Source organism: Bombus vancouverensis, chromosome 1, assembly GCF_051014615.1.
Source record: "Bombus vancouverensis nearcticus chromosome 1, iyBomVanc1_principal, whole genome shotgun sequence".
In the NCBI taxonomy this organism is placed as follows: domain Eukaryota; kingdom Metazoa; phylum Arthropoda; class Insecta; order Hymenoptera; family Apidae; genus Bombus; species Bombus vancouverensis.
Window position 1 is genome coordinate 21,226,880 of NC_134911.1, and position 26,700 is coordinate 21,253,579.

The 26,700-nt window shown below is 40.6% G+C and overlaps 1 protein-coding gene and 1 long non-coding RNA gene across 15 annotated transcripts in view; one reads left to right on the forward strand and one right to left on the reverse strand.

The window, feature by feature from the left end:
- Window positions 1–2,305: 2,305 nt before the first annotated feature.
- The window catches only part of LOC117158722 (uncharacterized), a 167,055-nt gene continuing 142,660 nt past the window's right edge, over window positions 2,306–26,700 (forward strand). The window contains exon 1 of the long non-coding RNA XR_004464456.2: window positions 2,306–2,421. This is a non-coding gene — a long non-coding RNA (uncharacterized LOC117158722). The remainder of the gene's footprint in view (window positions 2,422–26,700) is intronic.
- The window catches only part of Rdl (Resistant to dieldrin), a 97,488-nt gene continuing 73,168 nt past the window's right edge, over window positions 2,381–26,700 (reverse strand). For 2 of the 14 annotated variants that reach the window (XM_076622562.1, XM_076622554.1), the window contains exons 6-11: window positions 22,306–22,443; window positions 20,955–21,092; window positions 19,132–19,416; window positions 18,767–18,915; window positions 15,915–16,059; window positions 2,381–15,424 (exon numbers count right to left, since the gene is read on the reverse strand). In XM_076622562.1, the coding sequence (XP_076478677.1) occupies window positions 15,279–15,424; window positions 15,915–16,059; window positions 18,767–18,915; window positions 19,132–19,416; window positions 20,955–21,092; window positions 22,306–22,443 (1,001 nt within the window). In that variant the 3' untranslated portion in view covers window positions 2,381–15,278. Of the gene's footprint in view, window positions 15,425–15,914; window positions 16,078–18,766; window positions 18,916–19,131; window positions 19,417–20,954; window positions 21,093–22,305; window positions 22,444–26,700 lie in introns of all 14 variants that reach the window. The other 12 variants (XM_076622552.1, XM_076622549.1, XM_033337920.2 and 9 more) reach the window with 8 other exon arrangements.

Here is a 26,700-nt window from a genome sequence, read left to right on the forward strand (position 1 = left end):
TTGAGGAAACGATTTTAAAATCCATAATATTAATTTTAAATGTATTTAGCATATAATATTAAGAATGGTTCTGGTGAAGATTATAACAAGAGTAATCCCTTTTGAACGCAGTTACGTAGTAGTGGAAATGACGACATGGATACACATGTCTAGAAACATCGCGATACCTCGGTGCTGGAAATTGAGGGAGGCTCATGCGACAAATATCAAAATTTTGCACAATAACGCCTGTATACATATATACATTAAACACGAGTATAACGCTGCTTGATGTTGTGTACGTAACATTTTTTCATGTTTATGATATTTTTTTATTATGTCTGATATCATTTTTTTTTTAAACTCTGAATTGTATTTTTCATAAAGTACTCGTTGAAACACATAGATATTTATCTCGTGCAAAAATAGTCTTAACAATTATCATAAAAAGCTAAAATTACGACACTGATATTCAATACTGCAATCATAGTAATTATTTTACATAACTGTGTTGTGTGGTTTCTTTACCATTTTGTATTGTATATACAATATTATTTTTATAAAAGTCTGGTCATTTTACATACTCAAGGTTCGTCCAAACTTTTAATATGAATTGGAGTTTTGTCTTATTTTGTTATTGTTTTGGCACAATTGTTAGTTAGTTATTAATTAGTTGATATTTCTTTCCCTTAAACTGCTAATTATTGTTGTTTTCAAAATATTGCAATATATTATAAACAAATTATTCTAGAATGTCTGAAATTATTTATCAATAATTTTATTCGAAGACAAAGTGAATGATTTTATTATATGCTTTAAAGCGAACATAAATGAATATTTTTATTATCCTAAGTAGAGTATTACGATATATCTTGTTGAAACAATGGTCTGTTTTTATAAGTTAAGAAGGTGAACATAAGGTTGTTAGGCACAGCACGATCAATGATTTCTGTTCGCAGAACCGTATCAGAAACGGTATTCGCGTGACAACAATGTATCTCGCTTTTATTCTTGCACTAGTTTTGTAAAGACAATTATAATAGAACTTATTCTGTGCGATTAGTAAAGTCTCATGTTTAAAATATTCCGTAGATCAAGGAAAATATCATATTACAATGAAAGGTAAACATAGTACGAATACTAGAAAATTTTTATTAGATTTTACTAGAAATGACAATAGAGCGAAAAATACTAAACCGCAGCAACGTAACGTATACCTTAGTGTCCTGAATATTATATTTCCATTGTCGACACCATATAAATAATAAAATTGTATATGTGTCGAGATAATGAATACAAAGTACAAGAACGTTCAAATGAATGTCCTTAACCTTAATTTTATTTTATGAAAGCAACATAAAATGAACAAAAGCGAGGCTGTAGTATCTGTGTCTTTCATCTGTAAGATGATAGTAAACGATTATGTAGGTGAAAAAGTTAACATAACTGCAGTTCACGTACTTTTGTTTAGAGAATGTTGCAGAAAAAGTTGAAAAAGGTTAGGTTTAGCTTACTAAAGGTAAGCTTTAACTCCTTATTTTCGATCTTAAAACAGTATTCACGTAGTTTCAATGCTGTAAGACACGCATTAACAGAATGGTTACTTAAACATTCTTCAAACAATCGATTTGAAATTCACATTCGATTCGAGTTCCAGTTTGTTCAAGATGTGTAGGTGTATAGCATACATATGTATTAAATATGAATATATATGTATATTTCTGTAGTTTGTGTACCATCTTTATGTTACAAAGACTTATATATACATACTTTACGTACAACATTTATTCAATTTAACAATTTAATTTTATGTGATAGCATTTACATATTCCTAAAATATAGTTTGCGGAAGTATTGATTAGGAGGGACACAGCTTCTAGAAAAATCTAAAGCATTAAAAATGTTTATCTATTTGAAATTCTTGGAAAGAAGTTCAATAAATAAAAAACATATGTATTTAGAGATAAAATATGCTTTATTGACGAAAGAAAATGAAATCAAATTTTAATAACAGGCGTTTCCGATGTGACGATTTTATCGGCCTCAAATCAGTTTGCCATCTATCGGTAGGAATAAATACTTATTTCCTATGTAACGTAGATACCTTCGTTAGGTACAAGATTTTACGATCACGTGACTACGAAGGATAAGCTTTACGATGTCAGTTGCAAATGACGTATAACGCGTTCAAATCATGCGTTTAATTTTTCTATCTTTTTCCTTAAATAATTAAGTTCTTTTACACAAAGATGTGCTCTAACCGATCAGCGAGCGAATAGAATTGATAGTTAAGAGTTTTCTTATAGATATTGCGAGTGATCGTTGAGGATGTAAGAAAGGCGATCATTGTCGAATTCTGATCGAAACGTGCGTGAAAGGACATTGTTTGGTCGGTAGTGTGTTCGATGCACGAAGAAGAGGACGAGATTTATTATTTACAAGGTACACATTTTCATCCATAACATAATTTTACTCACGCAATAAAAACTTTTACATAATAACGTCGTATCACGTAGTAATAGTTTCATTTAGGTATATCGGTCATGCAACGATACGATTTTTTTTCTTCCGTTATACTCGTTTACGTAACAATGTATGTTATGTTCGCCGTCATTTAAAGATGGTTATGCTCCAAGTGATTTCGAGTGCGTCTCTTTTCTTTTTCTGTTGGTATATATTTTTTTGTTTGTTTCTTTTTTCGTTACAAGCTTGTAATTGTTCACAGGCCGTACATGTTCACTGTAAATTGTACGGCTTACAGCGATCGATCTGAATATATAGAAATCGTGATCCTTCGTGAACGCACAGCGGCGAACAGGCACGCGCACGACACCACACTTTTTCCCGATATTCCCCTATATTTATACAAACGCAATTAAAAACTTTCTATGAATAATTTTCTGTATATTTTTAAAATGAAAACTATTTTTTCATCTGTAGTGGATTTACAAACAATTATGCAATTTCATGAAATTAATTGCGTCATAAATACAGTCCTCAATTAAATCCTTCTGATTTATCGAGTACTTACTACACTGAATAAAAAATGTATACCGTGCTTAATCGTTGGAAATAGTATGGGTTATGTTTCAGTGCGGAATCTAGAAACGTTTTATTTCTTTTCGTTATATATATATATATTTTTTATATATATATTTTTTATATATTTTATATATATATATATAAAAAGCACCAATGTTGCAAAGTGATTCTACGGTCTACTTTCGATATTTATAATCTTTTAACAATTTCTACTACTCGATTAAGTCGAAGTTCCACCGTTACTATATCAATATTCTTTCGCTAGGAAGCATGAACTTATAAATATTAATAAAGGGAGGGAAGGATCGTATCTCTCTTTTCGTTTTCCTTTGTAACAGTAGCTATTACTCGAAAATATCGTTAAAATATTACAACCTTTCGATATATTCTACGGATTTCACGGAACAAGTCGCGAAGTTTCGAGATCGATATGGATCACTGGTAAGATTGGGTTCGAAAGACCCATAGTTTGAAAAGTAAAGAAATGGCGCGTGTATGCGCGCGCATGACTGCAGCCGCGCGCGCGTGAATCTTACTTATACGTACGTAAAATTATTTTTCATTATACTGATGCATATCTAGACTTTTGTTCCGTTACGAACGTTATTTAGAATATTATTTCAATGAGCAAGTAACTAGGAGAGCCTCTGTTTTATTTACTCCTTTTTTATCTTTTCTTTTGACCATCTCATTTTTTTCTATCTTTCCTATATATATATAATATATTTCTTAAATCCTTTTTTTAGTTAAACGACACACGAACGCGAGGGCACGCTTACGTCCCCTAATATGTCCTTTTCTCGGCAGTTAGCACGAGCGATTCTCCGATTCTAACGCATTTAATACGCGATTGCGTATTATAACTTATTAATACACACGCTCATATATGTACATTCTCTCTTTTTCCCCTATCGCATCTGCATTTTCTCCCTCACATTTTCTCTCACATTCGTATTCTCTCATTTATGAATCTCTCTCACTCTTTCCTCTCTCTCTCTCTCTCTCTCTCTCTCCCTTTCTCTTTTTCCCCTCTCTCTTTGAGTTTTTTAATATCATCTGATTTATTTACAATGTAATCGTTTCGCCTCGAATCGCGCTCGTTGGATGTCAGTTTCACGATCGTGAACTACGAATGATGAGAAGAAACGCGTAGCTATCGATGAGAACGCGAAAATATTGCTGCAGTGGACGAAGGTGAAGCACGGTGTACGACGAAACGCTGCGAACGGAAATTAATCTTCCACTGGCAGAATGAAATATCCGCTATTTAATTGAAAAATAACTTTAATTTGATATTTATCGAACAAAATCGATATTTCCAATAACTGATAATTTCAGTTTGTAGGACGTTACAGTTCACGACATATCGGAGTAAAAATTTATTTATTTAAATTTGTAGCCCTTTAACGTCGCAAGTGGAGAGAGGCTCGGAAAAGTGGTCAAACGTCGTACTATAAATTTCATTCCATCTATATCTTATCTTATATTTAACATTTTTATTTTTGTATCCGATACAAAAGATAGAAACTCAGGAAATTTCTACGGATAATTATCCTCCTTTAGATTATTGACTTTGAATTTTTCGCAATTTCATTGCATTACCCAAGGTGTCGGTATACCATTGTTATGACGTAATAGTGGATCGTTTCAATTCTACCAGTCAAAAATTCATTCGACTACGAATGTAAGCTGTTTTGCAAGAAGAGCGTCTTGAATTCTTGCAAAACGATGGAACGAAGATTGGCTATCTTTCCATTGAATATCGTCTCTCGGTAATTTATATTGAAAACCAAATAAAATTTTATTCGTAATTGATAGACATTGCTAAATAAATGGGAGAGGGAATAGGTTTCGAGGTATTGGCCTGTTACAAAGAAAGCTAGAGAAAGCTTCGGTTGTTCCAGTTGTCAAGATGCTCGTTGAAAATATCGCGAGTGAGATGGTTCGAGAGACATTGTAATTCGATTTACACGATTCGCGTAACACGACGGGCGCGGTTTAGCGCTTGCTCATGTTGTTGCGCAACAAAGACGATCAAGCGTAATATTACCAGAATAGCGTTAAAAACAAGAAACAAAAATAGAAGAAGAGCAATAGTGGAAGGCGAGTAACGAAAAGATGTTAGGTTTGGAAAGTATCAAAGACTGAACGTTGCTTTCGTTGAGTTTCGCCTTTCGTGTATTCTTTGGTCTTTTGGTAGGTTATATAAATCGCTCTCGTTTCTCTCGTATAACGAACAATTTTCTATTTGGCATTCGGTGAGCGTTAAAGATAGCCTAGAATTTGCCTTCACGTCGATAGAATTTTCGTTCGTACCGCGTAATCTATATAGTCGTGATTACGAGGATAAATTTTTGTCTATGCACGCGCGTTCTCCAATAGCCATTCGTTGACAGGGTGGGATTGGTTATTCTTCAGCGGACAGTCGCCTTTCTGTGGGACGATCATGGTAATTGAGCTGATATTTATATACGTTGTCGTCGACCATGCATTTTATTCGGATATTACAAAAAACGATTTCTTTAATGGCGCACGGCTAATCATATATCAAGGGCGTACCGTAATCTGCCCGTTCTTTCTTTTTTTTTTTTTTTTTTATATTCTCTATATCGTTTCTCGTCGTTTCTCTAATCTGAAAAGGAAATATAGGTATATCACATTCGCCAATCGATTCTATTTCGTTTCTCATGCGGACAAAAATGTTTTTCGTGGTCGTGGTTGCAAAACGAGATTCTCGACTCTTCTCGAACGAAACGCAGGAAAAAGATCGAACAATCGGGCAGATATCGAGGCACCCGCGCAATCGGTATATTTTTTTCTTATTTTTTTTTTTTTTTGTTCTTTAAGGATCTACAAAAACTCGGTGACTCTCACGGCTCGACTTTGTCATCCGCTCTCGACTACTTGCATCGTCGTTATCATCGTCTTCGTCTAAATGTCTTCTCGTTAATTCTCGAGGAACAGGAACTTCCGCAATAAAATACAGACCACGGAGATACTCACGCACGTACCACGTATGCAATAGTGTACACGCGGACATTCTTTCACGGACGAATCACGCTCTCCCGATTAAATCAGCCACACTCTCACGGATTCTATTAAGTCTACGCTATTGTGTGTTATGTATGTATGTATGTTCGCACTGCTATATACGCCCCTGTCGTGCAAAATGCAACACTGTCCATTCTCGCGCGTCCTTTTTCTTCTCTCTCCTCTCTTTCCCTAGCCGATTCTTCTCTTTTCGTCTCTCGTCGCGCTCTCTCTCTCTCTCTCTCTTTATTTTTTTCGTAGAATCAGCGCGTTACAGCCACGTAGATGTGTTTTCCTTTTGTTTAATTTTATTTAATTTTCTTTCTTAAGGTAGTATAGGTAAACGTATGGGTGTACCTATATCTACCAAGTGCTGGTATATGTATATATTTATATTTATATATATATTTATAATTAATTATATATATGTATAATCGCATCGAGATGGTAATCACCCAACCTACGGGGTATGCTTCGTGTGTACGTGTATATTGTATCGTGTTATGTACTGCGTGTATGCATGTATATAAGTATTATTCTTTATGTGTGTATGTGTTCGTTTTTGCTTATATATCGTGTACGTACATGTATATGTGAATGTGTTGACTGCGTGTATCTACATTGTTCTTCTTATCGTTAACGACCGTAGAATACGTTTCTACAACATAATGCAATTAGTGTGTGTTATTAAATACATTTTAGAATTTGATACTCTCGTCAAGACAGTCCGTCGCGCGATACCTCGTCGTACTTTCGTTCTTCTTCCTTCGGTCGTCCATGAGCACGATCACTGTATCCGATCTTCGGCCGTTGAATTCCGCATCTTTTACATTCGCGGTCGTTCGCCATCCGATCGAAGACGTTCCGCACGGCTCCGGTTTGGTATACTCTTGGAACAACTCGTTTATTTTTCTTCGCTGTATGTAACGCGGGTTGGAGAGCTCCGATTCGAAGGGGTTTCGAAGTTTTCAAGCGGTTTACGAACGTAGAAACGTGCCAAATCTCGGAAGATTCTGGCAGCTACGCGAACGAAATTGCAAACTTGCGTAATACGAAGCGGGACATGCTTTCTCGTTGATCAAACCCGAGAACAGAAATACACCGTTCTCGCCGAATACGCTCGCGTATATTTACGCCCGACGCCTGCTAATATTGTTCGAGGTTTCAAAGTGTGAATCGTTTCCTCTTGGAAAATAGTGCGAGAAGTTTCGTTGGTGTTTCGTGCAACTTGTACCGAAATACTGGAATCCATTGTATATACAACTTTCTCAATATCATCCTCGACTTTTCCATTTATATTTTTCTCAATGAAAAATATAGTATACCATGTTAAGTGTATCAAACTGGCTGGACCTTTCGTTTTATTATTTAATCAATAGATCAGCAATTTTTCGTTTGAAAAACGTTTATCGACTCGACGTATGGTTCGACCGTCACGCCATACGTGACGCTGGATCATAAAAAGTTAATTTGCTTAAAGAATGCAAGCTGTCCTGGAGAATAAACTCGGTCGTACTCGCGACGGCGTTAAAGCAGATCCATTAAGATCGTAAAAATGATTTACACCCGCTGGAACCTCGAACGATATAAACTGCAAAAAAGCGAGGTCATGAAAGTCTCAAGAATCTCGTTCGCTAATAAACACACACAGCATGGTATGAAAGCAACGGGAGGCTAAATTAAATTATAAATATTCGATAGTTGTTCGAGTCCAACGTAAACCATCTTATTAATATCCATCGATCAAAGTTCACATGTTTGTTATTTTATTTTTCTTTTTTTTTTCCATCTGTTTTAATATACTACGAGCAACGTTAAAACGAAATGTTCACATTAACATCGGTGTTTCGCTTAAAAACCGAGATTTGAGCAACGAGTTACTCCGAACGTATGTATCTCTTTCGATTCAATTCTTCTCCGTCACTTTCTTTCTTTTTCTCTACTTTGTAATTTTCCTAAATCAAAAAGGTTGGCTGCCAAATCAATTCGTATGTTTGTACGTGTAGTCAGACACGCCCAATCGTATATATTCGTAACCCGGCGGTGTTAATTTTATTTTGAGCAGGATGATACAAATTGTTTTGTTCTTTTGTTCGGCTACGAAACCTAAGGGAACGGATACAGGTTACAAAACACGTTGAACACGGTTTATCCGTTCGAAGATACATCGCTATATTCGAGTTGATCGAAATGTTCGTCGTGTTTCGCGAGATCGTTGAGCTTGCGCGCGTTTCGTCCCGTGCGTCGACGCGAACAGCAAAGCGGCGGTGCAACGAACCGCGGATCGTTCGTCGTGAAATCGAACTGGGTGCAACGAAAATACAACGGGAGAAACGTTGCTCCGAGTATTCTCCTGCTATCGATCGATCGTCGAACCGAAAATAGGTCTCGAGGAGTTTAACACCCGTTCAGACAGATTTTCCAATTCCTTAGTCGCTTAGTGCTTGTTTTTCTCTAATTCCTTTGTTTCGTCGACTGGTTTATTATTTTTATTTTCCCCCCCATTCATCGCCACGATTGACTAAAACGTATATTGCAATATGAAGTTGGCAGTTTTCGTTACAATGCGATTTGAACTCACATGGTCTTGTCGTGTGCACGCCCGTGGCTTGATTTCTTCTTCATTTACGATATCGGTGCATCGACGAGGACGACCATCGACCACGATATCGAATCGTGCCGACGAAAAAAACCTTCGTTCCACTTGGTCGATCTATCGTAGAAAATACTTTACGCTCTCGATAGGAACATTTTCTTCTTTCTGTGTGCATATTCCGTAGAGTATCCTCGAACAATGAGAAACAAGATGAAGAGCGAGATTCTTTGCGTTCTGCCGTTACACGCGAATAAACAACGTTGATTCAAAAAGAAAATCTCTGCACACCGAAGCGTACGCCGATCGAGGAGTTTCGTTTTGAGCAATTATGCGTTTCCCGAACTTCGTGATAGAGCTCAAGGATGCTCGAACGATCGTAGAAAATCGAGTAATTGATTTGGTTCTATTTTGGAATCGTTAGCGGTAGAATCGTTTCGATCCTGCACGTTCGTTCGATATCTCAACGAATTTCTCTGGGGTAGACGTGAAAAATCGCGAAAATCGTAAACTAATTCGAACATCGTGGTCGTACGGTCGTCTACGTTGTTTGGTGCACGATTCTCGATCGATTCGTCGATTTTGGAAAATACTCTCGCTCGCCGCGTATCAATCATTCGCTACGTTTTCTTTTTTCTTTTTTTATTTGAAATACTTAAATACTCTCTCTCTCTCTCTCTCTTTCTCTCTCTCTTTCTCTTTGTCTTCCTTCCTCTCACACTAATTTAACAACATTTTTTCCAGTTAATCACTCACTACCGAACGAACGAACGAATGTACGTACTCACTTCGGTCCCCCGACGTGCCTCCAGTCTACTTCTTCTGCTTTTTTTTTTCTCCCTATACTTTAAAAGTGATTTACCTAAATATGTGCGAACAGTCACATTCTCGTGTGCACTACATTTGCGTATATATATTTATATATATATAATATGTATATATATATGTATATATATATAATATGTATATATTATTCCGCAGTAGGTACTCTTTGTTTTTTTTTCTTTAACGAATACAATCGCTCTGTATAAAACTCGTATTTACAAGATGATCGATTTGTATAGTATTAATAGGTTTCTTCTCTTTCTCCCTATTTTCATTATTTTTCTCTTTTTTTTTTTTTAACGTTTTGGTTTCATCCTTTCTTTTTCATTTGTTTCGTCTCGTTTAAATGCCGAGATGCCTGCGCGCGCGTCGATGCTGCTCACCGGTAATTAAACGATATCGTTTCATTTCGGCAATATAATTACGTGGTAATATTTATATCTATATATATACGTAGGTGACCGTCGGTAACGCGAGTCTTCACCTTTTCTCTTATTCATTTTCTTTTCTTCATTTTTTTTTTTGTTCTTTTGTCTTTTATCCTGCCAGAGGACAGAGATCGTCGTAAATTTCTTATTTTTCATCCTTAAAACGTTTATGTATATAATATATATATATTAGTATAATAGTATCAATAATAATAATAATAATAATAATAACAATAATAATAATAATAATAATAATAATAATAATAATAATAATAGTAATAATAATAATCATAGCAATAATAATAATTGACCGTGGTCGGTTCGGAGGAACTGGCGCGCGATTTTCAAGGCACGTTTTAACACGTGCGTCAGCTTGTTCGTAATGACGTTATATCGCGGATTAAGAATTTCTTTCTCCTTTTTTCAACTGTTTTTCTCTGTTTTATCACGCGTGGCGTCGTCGGGGAAGAGAAACGTTAAGAAAGTTCCAAGCGTTATCGTTTCGACACTTTGTCGCGAATCGACGTTTGTTCGCTTGCCAATCGTTATCCAATCGTGTTTTCGACGTAACCTGGTGTTTCGAGGGTGCTCGAGATCTAAACGGTGAGAGAAACATTCCTCGAATGAACTTTCGAAAATATAGATTATATATATATTTATATATGTTTGTGTACGTAGATGTGTGTGCGTGTGTCTAGGTGTGTGAATATATACGTACGAGGTATGAGTTACATCCTATATGAGATTTCTCTATCTTTTTCCGCTTGGAACGTATCTATTGCGTTTCCGCCTTCGCGCGCGTTTACTTTCCGCCGAAACGTATCGAATAAGCTTATATATATATATATATATATGTATATATATATATATATGTATATATATATATACACGCACACGTAATCATTTCGCGCAGAAATGGACAGGAAATGTTCGAGTGTACACGATTGCGATCTGTCCGTGATTCACCGAATCGGTCTACCGACTTTTCTGTATCATTACAGTTTCGTTTCCTCGGTGTTCTGTTCGTGCACTTGGATTATTATCTAATTTGTAGTTCATGGCGGCAGAAATAAAATGGAGAAAAAGATGAGAAAAACGAAACGATTCATCGAGAATGGTCTTTTCCTTCGTTCTATCGGTATAATTCGCTTGTAGCTTAGCCTAACTACCTATTACAGTTCGCTCGCTACGGAAGAGCTCCTTACCCTCGTCACCTTCGTGGACGTGCCAGTTCCTCGTGTACACGCGCACACACGGCTTCATAGATTCAACGTAAACAATAGGCACACGTATATAACGTACATACGTACAAACACGTGGGTATGCATGAATGCATACGTGATATACGTATGAATAAATGCATATAGACACTGTAGAATATATCACAACGATAAAACGCTAGTTCCTTTTCCCTTTCTTTTTCGCTATAATAGAGACTCCAAGTAGATAACAGATGTACAATTATATATAAATTGCGTAATAATGCTTCCGTTGGGGCGGACGTGGAAGTATCGTCGATATTACTTACAATTATCATCATAATACGTGCAGAACGAAGAGACGAACGAGGGTTAAGAATGTTAATTTACGTCCCGTCCCACCTCGCTGCCAGAATCGATTGACCCTTTTGCCTTCATCTTCTTTGGCTGTGTATCACCGCTTCGACTATCGTTTTCTCGCCCGATCGACACAGATCGAAAGAGCGTCGCCCCTTCAACGGTGTATCGTTCGATCATTCGACGTAATAACAAGCAAACGCGTGATGCAACGCGCCGATAACAACGACGGTGGTGGCGAGGTTAATCAAGGGGCATTCGTTCTCTCGTAAGTTGCACGGGTTTTTGGAGGGTGGTGGAACGGGACGGCCAAACACGAACTTCCCTCGGCCACTTCTTCCGTATATTCGAGGGGGATGGCGACCAAGGAGATCCTCGAGCAAGATTACCTACTTTTATAAAGAATTCTCGCAGAGTACCAAGGCAAGAAGCTCCTTATTAAATGCACAATGAGCAAGAGCGTCTGGCAAACGGACTGTTTGGCGATTGTAGAGAAGAGCGGCGGAGAGCGCTCGGGAAAAAGAAGGAAACGGAGAGATCGAGAGACAGACGCGAAAGACAGGAAAAGAATTTGAGCGAAAGAGAGGCAGACATGGACAGTGAGAAGGAGAGAGAAGAATAGAGGGTGGTGGGCGGGTTGGGCGTGTCAGCTGGTCGATATCCTGAATGGCAAGCTTCCACGACCCAGTCTGCAGCCAGCAAACCACGTTGGAAGAGACAGAAGAGACAGAGAGAAAGAGGGACGAGGGATGAAATGAAAAGGAGAGACAGGAAAGCAGAAGTGTGTTACATGTACGTACGTACGTATGCGTATATGCACTTGGGGAATCAAGATGATTCTCGTTCGTGTGTGCGACTCTGGCGTTCGTGGATGTGGTAAGGTCCGTGTCCGTGAACGCGCGCGGTCGCACACAGTGAGTAGGAGAGATGGTGGATGGAAAAATGCGAGCATACAGCATGGAGTATCCAAAAGACGGAAGTAGAACGGCATACAATTGGCGTTAATTAACTCGGCAAAAACGTACCGACGGAACAGCTACCGGGGAAGACCAAGGGCCTCTCCACGGAAGGACCGCGCCGCGGTGTACATGTGTTCGACGGTAAAACTAATCCACGCGCGAGGATAAATGCGATCGCTGCTCGTTTTCTCGGATGTGCTTTATGCACGGCGTCGCACGAACCATCGCGACACCGTTCTTCGCTTACAATTTCGTTTGTCGTTTTGCTCGATAGAACGTCACAAGTATTTCGAATGGGAAACAAGAGCGTTTACGTTGCGTTTACGGTTACGGTTGGGAATAACTCGTTGCAGAGTGACGCGCGACTAAGAAGAACCATTAAAAGAAGGACGATTCAAAGGAGATCTTTTTTACTCTTTTCTCTTTTCTGTTTCCTCGAGATTCTCGCGTCGCTCTCTCGCTTCTCTTCCCTTCTGTCCTCTCTACCGTATTCTTCAGCGAGGACGTATTTTAAATCGTTTTCGCGAAAGCGTTTCTCTACGCCTGCGTGCCACTAAACAGAAAAAAGCTGTTTGATTTCGTTTGATCGCGGTGCGCTTCTCTTTTTCTTTTCGTGTTCCGTTTCAACGCTAAAACGACGGGAGGAAAAAAGCTTACTCCGCAGCCTGGAGCGGCTCGCGTTCAATTTGCGGACTCCTCCTTGGCTGGCCTCTCCCAACCTCGTGTTTTGCAATTTCGCGAAAAATTGGAATAACTCTTACGTCCGACCTAATCGTACGTTCTGGGAGTAGATCTCTACGTATAACAGTTTTTTTTTTCGCGGCTACGTAGTAGTACGAGCTAAAAAGTTACTCCCCGTTGAGCCACGTACACGAACACGTACAGGGTTGCGCGCCGCGACGATTCCACGGAAGTTACACGATTCCGAGGGAGGATCGCGATCATAGAAGTGACGGAAATATAAAAGTCGCTTCGTCCGACGAGTTCTATAAATGGTAAAAAAGTGGTATAAAATGAAACGGACACACATAACGTTCGTGGCAATAAAAAAGACATTCGAGAAAACAGCTCTACCTCGAAATGATGCGACTCGCGTTGAAATTGTTGCTCGCTCCGCTCGTCGATCCGGCCGCGTCCATCGGGATGCTTTGCGATTCGTCGCGATCGATCTTTCTTCTGACTCGATACAGACGAAGGATCGATCGTATTTCATCGCGAGGACGCTTCTCGAGGATCCGTTACCTCGTGTGTTGTCGACGCGCGGATAGTCGTGTACGTGTGTCTGCACGTAATTACCTAATGTGCATGCGCGTACGTACGTAACGCATTTACGCGGCACATGCACACGTATGTCTCCTTACATACGTAGATACTTAAAACGTACTTACTTAACGGATTAAGTCGCACCAGTCCCCGGTAGTGAACCGTTTTTTGTCTTCGTTCGAAACAAAAACCTTTTCTCCTCCACTCTTTATTCTTTCGTGCACGTGCGCTGGCGCTCGTAGAGTAACACACACGCACGCACGCACGCATGTACGCATGCACGCACGCACGCACGCACGCACGCACGCACGTACACACGCACGCACGTACATACGCACGTTCATATATACACATGTATAGGCACGCATGCAGACACACACGAAGGCACGCACTTGTACACGTAGGACAGTGGCGCGCGCGCACACACACAGTCACGCGGTCTCGCACACGCAGATTCACGCGATTCTTCGTCGTTCTGCTCAATCACATGTACACTCGAGCGCCATTCGAGCGACGATCGTTGAATTCTCGATCGACTCGTTCTTAGAATTTCTCGTTTTCCATCGGCCTCGTCTCGATTTGTCGATCTCGAACTGACGGGCTTTTATTTTGTGTTTTCCCTTACGTTTAGTTAATTTTTTTTTACTATGTATATATATATATATTTATTTATATGTATGTATATATGTATGTATATAATGGTGGCTAAATTGACAAGTGTTTATATCGAAGGTATTCTCTTCTTCTTTTTTAAAGACCTAGGTACCTAGACTGGCAATGTTTAAGGTATGCACGCTCGTGGATTCGCAGTTTTAGTTTTTGAATTTGTTTTCTTTACTGTTCTCCGTTTTTCTATTTCGTTCGCATCTTTCTTTTTTTTTTTTTTTGGTTTTCGTTCTCTGCCAGCGATGGCAAGTTTTCCACTTTCAATCTTTCGCGTATGGTGGATAATATACGCTCGCGTCGTCGTCGCGATTAAACATGGGAACGAGAGTCAGCGATGGGTCGCGTAAAATCGAAGATCACGTCGCAGGCGCAGGGAGATTTACGATCAGCGCGCTACGATTGGAATGTCACGAAGTAGTCACAGCGCGTTTTAGTCGTCCGACCGGTCTGACCAGCGGCTGTCTCTATCTCTTACTCGATCGAAGCACAGAGGCGCCCGGCTCGTTTGTTACCTCTTCGTCGACGTCTTTGGTCTGGACACTTTCCATTTCACATCGAAACAGTGTTCGCGGTCAAGTTAGCCATTAACAATCGCTAACCTCGATCTCTATACGTTTCCTTAGTCGTTCTCGCATCGAACTTCTTCGTTCTTCTTTTTCTAGTTCTATTCGTCGATCCAGGATGCCAATGCCGATCTAGCTTGTACAGTTTATCTATCTCCCTTCGTATCGAGCTAATCACAACGTTATTTTTAGTCCGTCGCACTCTTTGGACTTTTAGTCCTGGCGGGACATTGATTTTTTTTTTCAATATTTTTAGACCTATTTCGTAGTTCCTTCTGCGAATCGACTTTATCCCCTGTTGCCAATACTTTCGTATCTGTCTTTGACCGCACGTTTCGTCCATCGTACACGCGCGATCGTCGCGTTCTCTTCGTTTATTTCGCCTCCTCGAGAAGCACCAGATCGTCCGCCACGACGTCGCTGATGTGCAGGTAGATGATCCAGTACATCAGGTTGAAACAGACGAAACATACAGGAAACACGATGCGGGAATATTTATCGATATCCGATGGCGTCATACCTGACAAGAAAAATTCGTCTATGCGTTAAATTGTTTTAACGGACAAATCATATACATGTATGTTCGTATTATGTATATTTTTTTTCTTAAAGAAAGCGATTATCGTGGTGTACAGATGTAAATATATTTTTCTATTAATACATTGGTGTCTTACTTCTTGCCGGAGAATAATTTTACCATTGACTGTCGGTGGGAAAAGGCTTGAATAGAGTTAATTTACAACTATGAAACATTCTTCTATGTAATTCGCTATACAATTGTTCAAATCTGGTTTTAAGGATTTTCTATTAAGGATTATCGATTATTACTGCCAATTCAGCTTAAAAATAGAAAAAAATTTAAGAATAGGTAACCTAACCCCAACCCAGGGAATCAGATATTTTAACTTCGCTTCCTTTTTAATGCCTTTTTAATGCCTCGTAAAAGGAGTACGAAAGGAAAATCTCGATATAAGCCGATAATTTGAGAGATAGAGAATATTTGGTCGTACCGTAGAGCTTGCTGATATCCTTGCCAGGATGAATAAGATGTTGCGGCGCCGGCGCTACCTCCTCATCGGCTCGTCCGTTTATGGTATTTTCGAGCGTTCCGCCTTTGCTGTGTGCCTTCGGGTCGTGCACCTTGAACCGCACCTCCTGGACAACACGGGACCACTTACAAGAGACACGGCAGTTCGGCGTGGGGTGTCCTTTTTCGAGGAGAACCCCTTACTTTGGTAGATTGGCATGCGACATCGAGGATGGACAAACGCGAGTTCTACTATATTTTATTCTTTCTCTCCCGTAATTTCACATTCTACAGTGACTCATAAAATTATTTGCATACTTGTAGAAATCTTTTGCGAATACATTACGTGTATTCATAATACGAAACATTCTTAGATTTCATTAGCATTGTAACGAGACCCGACTATCACGATTATATTGATAATGTTTGAAACAAATCTGAAAATATATATAGAAATTGCAAAATATTCGGTACAACTATGTATTGAGTACATTTACACATTTGCACGATTACAAATATATAGTATATGTATATTTCGCAGAGATTATAGAAGTATTTAAACAGACAATTATCCATTATATTAATAAATCGTAATATTCAATCGGATCACATTTAACACTTAATATACGATTAAAATGGCTATTTACGTAGTGGATTAATTTTTTTTAGATATATGTGTACGACTAAATATCTTGTAATTCTTACGTATATTTTCAGTTTGGTTTTACATTTTGACAGTATAATCATGACAGTCGAGTCTTATTATACAGCTAAGTTTTAAGATACTTTATATACTATATATATATGTCGGAGATGAAAGGAAAACCGAAGCCTTTCCTTGGAAATTTTGGGAACATCCTCTAGTACTCTAGCCTAGATTTTATCATAGCTGTAATTGTTCGAGATTTGAGATAGCGAGATTGGGCTCGAGGTGACAATTGGTCGCCGAACGTAGTCACGGTCACGGGATGGACGTTTTGCCTAACGGAGGTCTGGGGTGGTTGTATGGTTTTTCCGAGAAATGTAGTTGTGGCGGCATGCGACCTCGGGAGCGGGCCTAGCCTCGTGTGATGTTGCCTCGGAGGTGCCGATATAATGGGACGTACATTATATTAATAATCAAACTCCAGGCAGAAACTGCCTAGCAACGGCGTTTGGAACTTTCTCGATGCTTCCAACGAGTATATATCAAAGTTCAGGCAGAAACTGCCTAGCAACGGCGTTTGGAACCTTCTCGATGCTTCCAAGCGAGTATAGAAAACAAATGCAATCGTAGCGAGAAAAATCTCCACGAGGCTGGCATTCGTGCGATTGCCATGGAGAGTGACACATCGAGCATTTTAACAATCGTATTTTGCGCCTAGAATTAGTCTACACTTAGTGAAGAGCTATCCCGTTGACCGTGGATTCGTTTGAACCCAAGAACATTGTTAATAGCGTTCATTAAACTTATTATTCGTAAAACATACTATTCATCAAACTTATTATTCGTTAAATTTTGTAGTAGTCTTGTATATACGTGTAAATATAATCTCGGCTTTGTAAAACAATGGCTAATTCACGTGAAGAGTTGTTACGCGCCCAAAATTCTAACCATAACCCGACATATATATATATATTATATAGTGTTCACATAACACATACAATCTACATATAAGCAAAAGTTTTTCATGGCAAATATCGAAATACTTTCACGAGTCACTGTAGATCGCAAATCTATCAAGCGACTCACCTGACTTTAAGATCTACGCGACTTCTTTATTTCCCACCGTTCATTTACGTTCAATCTGTGGCTCGAAGTGTAATGGAATTCTAGCGGACGTACGAAGCGGTTTCCGCGTTAATGCAAGCTTCGTGTCCGCGTTTAATCACGTTTGAAAGTAGAAAACAGAGAGAAAGACATCGGGGCAACGTCGTTGTGCTTTTATCTATGTGTCATTTTCATTAACGCCCCTCGCTCCTTTTCTCTTGGCCGCGTGCTATTTTTTTTTTCTTTTCCGAAGCTGCAAAACCGGCCGATGAAATGAGCCGTGCGACACGAAGCGTTCTTGTTTATATCGCGCGCGGTGCGGCCCGCACGGCGTGTCAAAGAGCGAGTAATTAATCCAGTTCAAAATTAATTAAACTGCCTTATCCTGGCGACATTTTACGCGCGATACCGCAATGCAATCCATCCGACGGCACCGCCTTCTTTCCAGTCTTCTTTCTGTCTGTCGTTTCTCCCCTGGCCTTTCCCTCCTCCCGCGTTCCCTTTAATATTTTTCGTTCTCGTTTCACAATCCCCGAGATTAAAAGAAAATTTATAGTGCATCGCATGTCCGAACACGAACCGCCACCATCGACCGGCGTAACACGACCGAATGGGAATTCTTTTCACAGAACCTTTTAGCTTTTGACCTTTCGCGGTTCACTCGTTTTTCGAACGACAAAAAAATATTTCGTTTTTTCGTCCCTCTGTTTTTCATGTTGGTGCGCGGCGAGGATCGAACCTCTGGTTATCGCGAACAAACTATACGGTTGATCCTCGTGGTCGAAAGTGTCGTGTCATGACGTTAAAACTTGAAACTTGCGAAAAAGTAGCGAAAATAATTGATGGTATACGATGATAAAAAGGCAATGCTGGACTAGGAAAAGTAACGTGGCAGCACTAACATGATCGCTAGCAATAATAACGCTATTCTACTGCGCAGCTAGAAATTGCTTCTTTTTTCAATTCGATCAATTCGATCGAACTATTTACATGGCTAAAGGTATGGAATGTCGACAGCAACAGAAACATTCTAATCGGAAAGAAAGATGAATGGGGCGCGACAGATTGGTCGATGTTACACTCACAGTTTGCTTAGGCGCGTGATCTCCGTGATCACCAGGTACTCCAGGTGGTCCTGGATTCTCCCTCGCTGTCTTCATACTTTCTGCGATTTTTTGGAACCGATTCTTTCTCATTTGAATCCTCTTTGCCATATAACCCACTGTCGCGTATTCTGCAAAGACAGAGATCCCATACAAATAATAAAACAAGATACATATATATATATACAACTGCTGAGAGAACTTGTACGCTAGAGAATTTCCCTTTGTTACGGAGAAATCGTGACGCGGTATAAAATTTCCCAGATACGAAGATTAAGATAAACGATATAGAACGGACAATATTTGTACATACGTATTATAGAAGAGCACGTAAGAAGAGTACTCACCGAGCAACGAGGCAAACACCATGACGAAACACGTTCCTAGGTAAACGTCGATGGACTTGACATAGGAGATTTTCGGTAACGCCGCGTTCGTCGATGACATAAGGGTGGTCATGGTGAGCACAGTGGTTACTCCGAGGGCCACCCGAGCGGGGGTCGCATTACGGTTCAGCCAAAAGCTCACCCACGAGATAATGACGATCAAGCCCGAAGGAATGTAGATTTGAATCAGGTAGTAGCCCATCGACCGTACGAACTGGATCTCGCAGGCCAGCCGCGAATAATTTCCTACGATGAAAAGATCGACAGTTAGGATAGGGGGACGGAGAGGCGCCATGAAATGTCTCTTTCTATTCTTTAGTTGTCGTTACTTTTTTCATGTCTCTCTTTCACTCTGGCCCCTTTTCATTTTTATACTTCCCTTCTCTATTTAGAATCGATATCTCTCTCTTTCTCTTTTCGTTTTCCCCTTTGCCCTCTTTACGATGCATATCGACTACGAAAGGCAAGGAGAGACGTTCTTCCCTTCCCTCTTGTCTTTCTTTCTCTTCTTTTTCTCTCCATCTCGTCGTTCCCCTTCGTTACGTCAGACAGATACGCGTCGCAAGATGTTAAGCAAAGTTTTCGCGGTGTTGATAGATCTGTTGCGTGTGCTCGAGAATACAAGAGGATGTCGCGTGTGCTCGAGGAAAAGAGGTTTATGCGGGGTCGGCAGCGAGGCGGAAAAGACGGAACGAGGAATCGGCGTGGATAGAAAATCGAGTTGTTGCCTCGCTGCTTCTTTTCACCCAGCGAATTCCCGTCGGTTTATAGCCCTTCTCGCTTTACGTCTTCTCCGTTACGAATCGCAAGAAGAATCAACGACGTTCACTGGAGGAAAATGGGATTTGCTCGGAAGGTCTGATTGCTGCTCGGATCCCACGGTTATGAGCTCAGTCGTTAGCTCCGAGCAGATGGAACTTCAAAGAAGGGATACTACGCGAAAGAGAGTAACGATGACGTGTCTTGCGGTGAGATTACTCGCGTGATGCGTCGGTACCGACGCGAACGACGATTACACCGCTTGTCTTCCGACCAAAGGATATTAACTCGAGACTTAATGAAGAAGCACAGTTTCGACACGAGACTCATCGGAAGATCGTTACTGACGTAAAAAACTTTATCGAGGTATCTTCTCGTTGATACTTTCGACATGTGATTGTTACATTACACCGTATCAGAAACATATTCTATACTTCTGTACGTGATGCAAATGTAACGATCGAACTGTACGTTCAGATAATGGCAATTATTAGGAATAATTGAAATCACTGGAAATTTACCGGAAATAATCGAAATCGTTAGGCATTATGAGGAATAATAAAATTTATTGACATTCACTGGCAATCGTTAGGAATAAATCATCGGGGATCGTTAGAAATAATCGGGACCGTTTGGATTCGTTAAGAATACACGATAGAAATCTCTAGGAATAATTTGTAACAGTAGAAGTCACTAGAAATCGCTGTACGTAAAATACGTAAAATCTCTAGGAATCGCAACGACGATGAAAAGCAACGACGAAACGAGCCTAAGGATTTCACACCCAGCTACGTGGCGTATCTGCATAGAGGGCCGTAGATCGCGAGAAAGAGAGAGATATCGGTCGATCGATCGACGATTGATCAACGTCGAGCAACGTTGCTGCGAGCGACATCGTGGTTGCGGACATCGGATAGCGCAAACGTGTCTCTCCACCTTACCCATACCGTTAAAAGCGAGGGTTGAATTATTAATTTTTTTTTTTTTTGGTTGTTGGTGGGGGTGGGGTTCTATTCATACGTTACCGGTAGTTAGACTAATCTCCATGGCTCGTTGACGATGACCAAGGACCTTGAACTGAGGCAGGGAGACCTCGTTGCTGACACCGACGCTGTTCGGGCCCTCGTTCCACTTGTACCGGATGTCCCTCATCGTGTATCCGACTGAAAAAATAGAGAGACCCCCCGCGGTTGGTACGTACCTTCGCGGAAGCCCTCAAACGCGTTTCAGCTCCGAGGGGGCCTCCACTTACCTCGCACCCCCGTCAAAACCCCAACAAGTCCGCTCTCTTTATTTCCCTCTCTTTCTTATTACACACACGTGTTTGATTAACGTTTAATTTTTCTCTATTTGTTTCTCTTTCAATCTGTGCGTGTTTCGCTTTATTCGTTCCATTCTTTTCTCTTTGTTCTATTCTCCGTTCTTTCCTCTATCTATCTGTCCCATCCATTCGTTCTTATTCTTTGCCTTTCTCACGAGAGAACCATTTAACGGGGGGACAATAAAGATCGAACACGAGCGCAGGAGGACGTGCAAGCGGAATTTATTAGCTGTTCGTTTGTTTGTTCATTTTCTTTGGTGTAGTGGTCTCGTAGTTGATTCGTGCGATCTTTTCGATCGACGGAGACGATCGAGAAAAAAATATGACGGTAATGTCGTACGGTTCTTTTTTTCTTTGGATTTCGCTGAGAGCCCGTCGTGTCGGTTTGATTTGATGTTGTGGATGATTGTCGGAAGTTGACTCGGTATTATTTTCTTCTTTCGAATCACGGTATCGAGATAGTTACCATACGGTATAGTTACCATAGAAAAACTGACGATAAGATCGTACGATCGATCGTAAGTGAAATAAGTACGTCGTCCACTTCCGACCCGTGATAGAGGATTAAGTCGGAAACGATGGATTCGTATGAACTGGGAGAGTTCGTCTTCGTCCTTTGTTCCGTGGATTTAAAGATCGATGAAGTCGATTGATTAGTCGATCGGTCGGTTGGTCGAATGAGTTAGCCCCGGGGACGGTTTCGTCCTAACGGGTAAGCTCTTCCTTGATCGGAACGATCGATTGTGTTCGCGATAGAAGGCGAAACGGTGATCGGTGCATATCGGTGCGAGTCAATAAACAGGAAAAGAAAAGAAAAGAAAAGAAATTATACATTGAAAACAAAGAAAAGAAAATGTTAAAATATATACATGTACAAGAAAACTAAGAATTATAAAAAGGAAAGAAAAGAACGCTTCACACATATCGTACTGTATATAACGGCGTGTACACGCGTGTGACAATTATGTTACAATAAGTCAATAATTATTTAATCATCTGCGCGAGCCTTTTGGACGAAGTTCAGAAGGAAGAACTAATAAGAGGGGGATATCTACCTGTAGATAGGTGTATGGTTGAATGTCGTTGCCTGTGACCGAGCACGCGAAACTGCGGTAGTTCCACCTCGTTCGAGATGCCGACCGACTGTAGGCCGGCGTTCCATTTGTACCGAATATCGCGCATTGTGTATCCAACTGCCGGGAGAACAAGAACACAAATATCTTCGCTCTAACATACAATAATTAGACACTCAAGTTTTGTGTGGTAGGTATTAAGAGGACTTTTCAGGAGAGCAGAGGTGTCACAAGGTTAAACTGGGCAAGTTGGGTGATAGAGGGTAAGGACGTAGATAGAAGCAAAACATTGTATCTAGCACCCTAAACCGCTTCTACACGGCGTCTATCGCTATATTTACATTATCCATTATCCAACGATTTTGTACAATTTTATCTCTCTCGTTCTATTCTATTCTACGTAGGTATAGATCGGCTTAAGGTGCGTTTCAGCGCTGCAAAAATCGTTGGCATAATCGAGCTAGGCGTTGAAATAATCGTCGGCCGGACTGACTGAGTCAATTCGGCCGATTATCAAACGCGATCGAAAACGACAATACTTTGAACCGTAGCGCGTGTGCAGCGTTTATAATCGTCTCTTATGGACGTAGAAAAAGTCCTCCGTATGCAGCATCGTCCGCTTTTTAATCGTCGTCGAGTTCTCGTAAACTCTTGCGTTTATCCGTCGATGCTATCGTTTCGGCGATTTACTTTCCATACGTCCATAATCCTTCTCGCAAAAATCCTTTCGAGTATGGTACGAGCTATCGAGGCCACGAGGAACGAGTTGTATCTCTCGAAAATAATAACCGAACTATAGACGAATGTCTATGTTGGAATAATTTATCGAACGCGGGGACAGATCGTGCGTTTTAATCACGCTGACACAAAACGTATCCGTTCGCGATCGACGGCGAATTTTCCGCGATCGATCGGAATTCGCACCTATTTATGTTCCTCTAATTCCTCGGCGCGGCCTCGAGCGTGCACATACCGGCCCGAGAAACATTCCTCCGTAACTGAATCTTAGGTGATTACGATCGTTACACCGCATTCCAGGCACCAAAGTGGCATTCCATCGCGGCGTCGGCCACATTGCGCGAACATCGGCGAAACGTGGATTAAGCGATCTACGACCGAGTATTCGAGATTAACTGCTTTTGTTTTTGGAACACGGAAATACTATCGCCGTTCTCCGTTCCGTTTGCTCATTTTCGGCCGGTAAATGCCTCTCTGTAATTCCGCCTGGCGAATGCTTTGCCGCTCGGCAGATTTATCTGTACAATGTTCGCGACTCTGGCGTGTGTCGATTGCCAGCCTGATTCCGATGTTTTCCGATGCACGAGCTAGCCTCGTTAACATTCGACCGGCTGCCCTCAGCAAGAAACCGTGTAATTTAATTGTCGCAAGAGTTTCGCTAATTTTAAACTATCGATCTTTTATTCGCGTCTTCCTTCTCCCCCCTTTTTCCTCTACCTGGTTAAAACGATTTACTGGTTTCTCCTATTTACGTCGTCTTTTCATCTCTTTTCCGCTTTATGAAAACGAAATTCCCATTCGTCGTTTTTATTTTTTCAAACATTTCTCCTCCGCACTTTTGCTCTAATTTTCTCATATTTCACGTACCCGTCAACGCGTCCGATAAAAAGCGTAAAATATACATCATATACTACAAAATATATCGTATTTTACAAAACGTAAAACGTTTACATTATTTCTCTACATTTTAACGAGACGTTAATCGGTATAAAATATAGTTACTACTCTCTATGTCCATCCATATCCGGAAAAAATGTTTTTCATAAACGGTAAAAGAATATTCTGTTCGCCGATGTTCGCCGCATATAGCAATATAGCGTACATTATAAATGTAGCAATACGCGTAAACCGATTACAAATGGACAGGTTACGTCTTTTTTCTTTTTCTTCTCTAAAAAAAAAAAAAATTTTCCTGGATTGGGGCAACGTTAAGCATTACTGGGTTGAAGGGGTGCGGAGGGGAAGAAGGGGAGGTCAGAGTGACTGGCGAAATACCGTAAGAAAAGGAGGGTTGCGGCAACATTAGCAAAGAGAACCGTATAGGATCGTAGTGGTGGTACCAAGTTTAGGTTATATAAGACGATAAGTGGAAAGTGTATAAAGTAGATATGGAGAAGCGAAGAAAAAAAGTTTCGTGCCTCGGCATGCGGTGGTTGTGCGGGATTTGGAAAATACGTGGGTGGACTTGGCGGATAGGCGCGCGCGCGCGCGCGCGTTCCCTTCGCGCATATACACACACAAAATATACATACACGCACACACATGTATACATGCATCAGCATATACAATCGCATGCTTCGTGCCACGTAATTTTGTACGTCATGCCCGATGCCGCATGCTTTGTGCTTTACCAGTGACACGAATTCTGAACACGGAATTTAACTTCTTTTTACTCCCGTTGGAATGGTCGTTTGCAATATTCGCGTTCGCAAAGTATGCTATTATCGGATCCCATTTAGCCTGGATCGAATTCGGTCGATCAATTTTTTTACTTTAACGATCGCCCGTACCCGCCGCGGTAACTATTTCTTTTGAAACGAGACGAGCGAATTATTCAAATCGCGATAGCCATACTAGCGAAATGTATCGTTTAAAGTAAAAGATTTAAATCGAATTTTTATCTGTTTGAACTTTTTCAGGAACTTTGACCAAGTTTTATATTTCATTGTGGATAATTCGTAGAATTAAAAAGAGATAGATCAAGATCCGTTGCAACGATATTCAATTGAATTTCAGGGAGATAGTCGTTTTACTACGATCTCGTGGAAAAAAATATTCACATTCTAAATGCTTCGCTTAAGCAACGAGAACCGATCGTTCTCTGGTGAATACGCGTTAGATTATCCACCAAAACCCAAAGCGGCACATTCAACGGATCGTTAAAGGCACGCACAAGTATAAATAACAGGAAGCAAAAACTCGATGCCGACTAAAGTTGCGCAGTCGAAAATTCGGTCCTGGGTTAAGAGAGCGGAACAAAATATTTTCGTGCCAAAGGCATGCCGACTTTCATCTAGGACGAAGTATCATCAAACTACGGTTCTATAAGTATGATTAATAGCATACGCAAAAGTGGCCGGGGGAATTGGGTACCAGTTTTTGGAATATTAACAAAATAAGAGAAAATCGGTTTTCCAAGGTCGATATATCGTAACTAGATATTCGAAAAAATGAATATGTATAGGCATACCGAGAACGGGGCCACGGCACGTCACGTCGTGGCTAAAATGCTGCAGTCGTTTCGTTCTTACATGCGCTGGGCTAGATGCACAATGCGTTTTAATTCGGTCGCACCGTAGTCGACACGTCGTTTTCTGTGTTTAGCCTCCTTCGGGGCTGGCCGTCGTCGGCCCTTTACTACGTCCCCGGACACGAGGCTCAGTGCTATATGTCGGAGGCTTTTTAGAGGGGGCCGGGGGCTTGGTTTTGTGATAGTGATGGTCAAGTGGTGGTGGTGGTTTTGTGACAGTGGCAAAGTGGTGACTTTTAGTGTGTATTCATGTAGCACACGTTCGTAAAGACATTTCGTCGTCGGAGCCAAAGTTATAATATGTTTTGATCGTTTTGTTCGAAAAATTGTCTGATATATACAGCTGTGCGTGTGCTCTATGGTTTTCTCAATTTTTGTGCGATTTCTCCGTCGTTTGATATCATTTTTTTTTCTATTTACTTTTTCGCATCTCTTTTTTTTTGTTTTCGACTTTTTACATCGATATCTTTGAATACCTCCGTTCTGAGTCGATATTCTCTGCGCGTATTCCCGATCGAGCAGAAACTCGACACGGCAGCGAGACATTCGCTGTATGCGGTTGCGGAGAAATTACACTAAAGTTTGCTAAGACCGACGTGATAGTTCACAATTGTGGTAAATTGGTACAGTGGAGACCCTTCGGAGGATGCTCGTAAATACGTTTTACGGTTATGTACGGTTATGTCACGCAGATTGCGATCGAAGATGCGGAAACTCGTACTCGTCCTCGAATTATTCTCGACGAGGATAATCTCTTTACATTTTCAACTTTTTTTTCTCTTTTCGATATGTACTTTTTACTCTTTAAATGTTTACCCTTTTTTTTTTACGTCTACAAACCACCACGAAATGCGTCTGCCCTTGCTGCGTAAACGTCGGTCAGCTCGATATCCACCAACGGTGGATCAACGGTTGACCGTACTTCTGCGTGATCGAGCTCACTACCTGTCGTTTGGAGTTACTGCAAATTGCACGTCCGCTTTCGTCGACGATGGCAACATCGTGTAACGCCGAAACGCGATTATATTGGAAAACGCGGTAGTACAATAACGTTAATGCGCCACGTAGCAGGCCAAACATCACAAACTGGTTCGATAACAAAGGCCGTC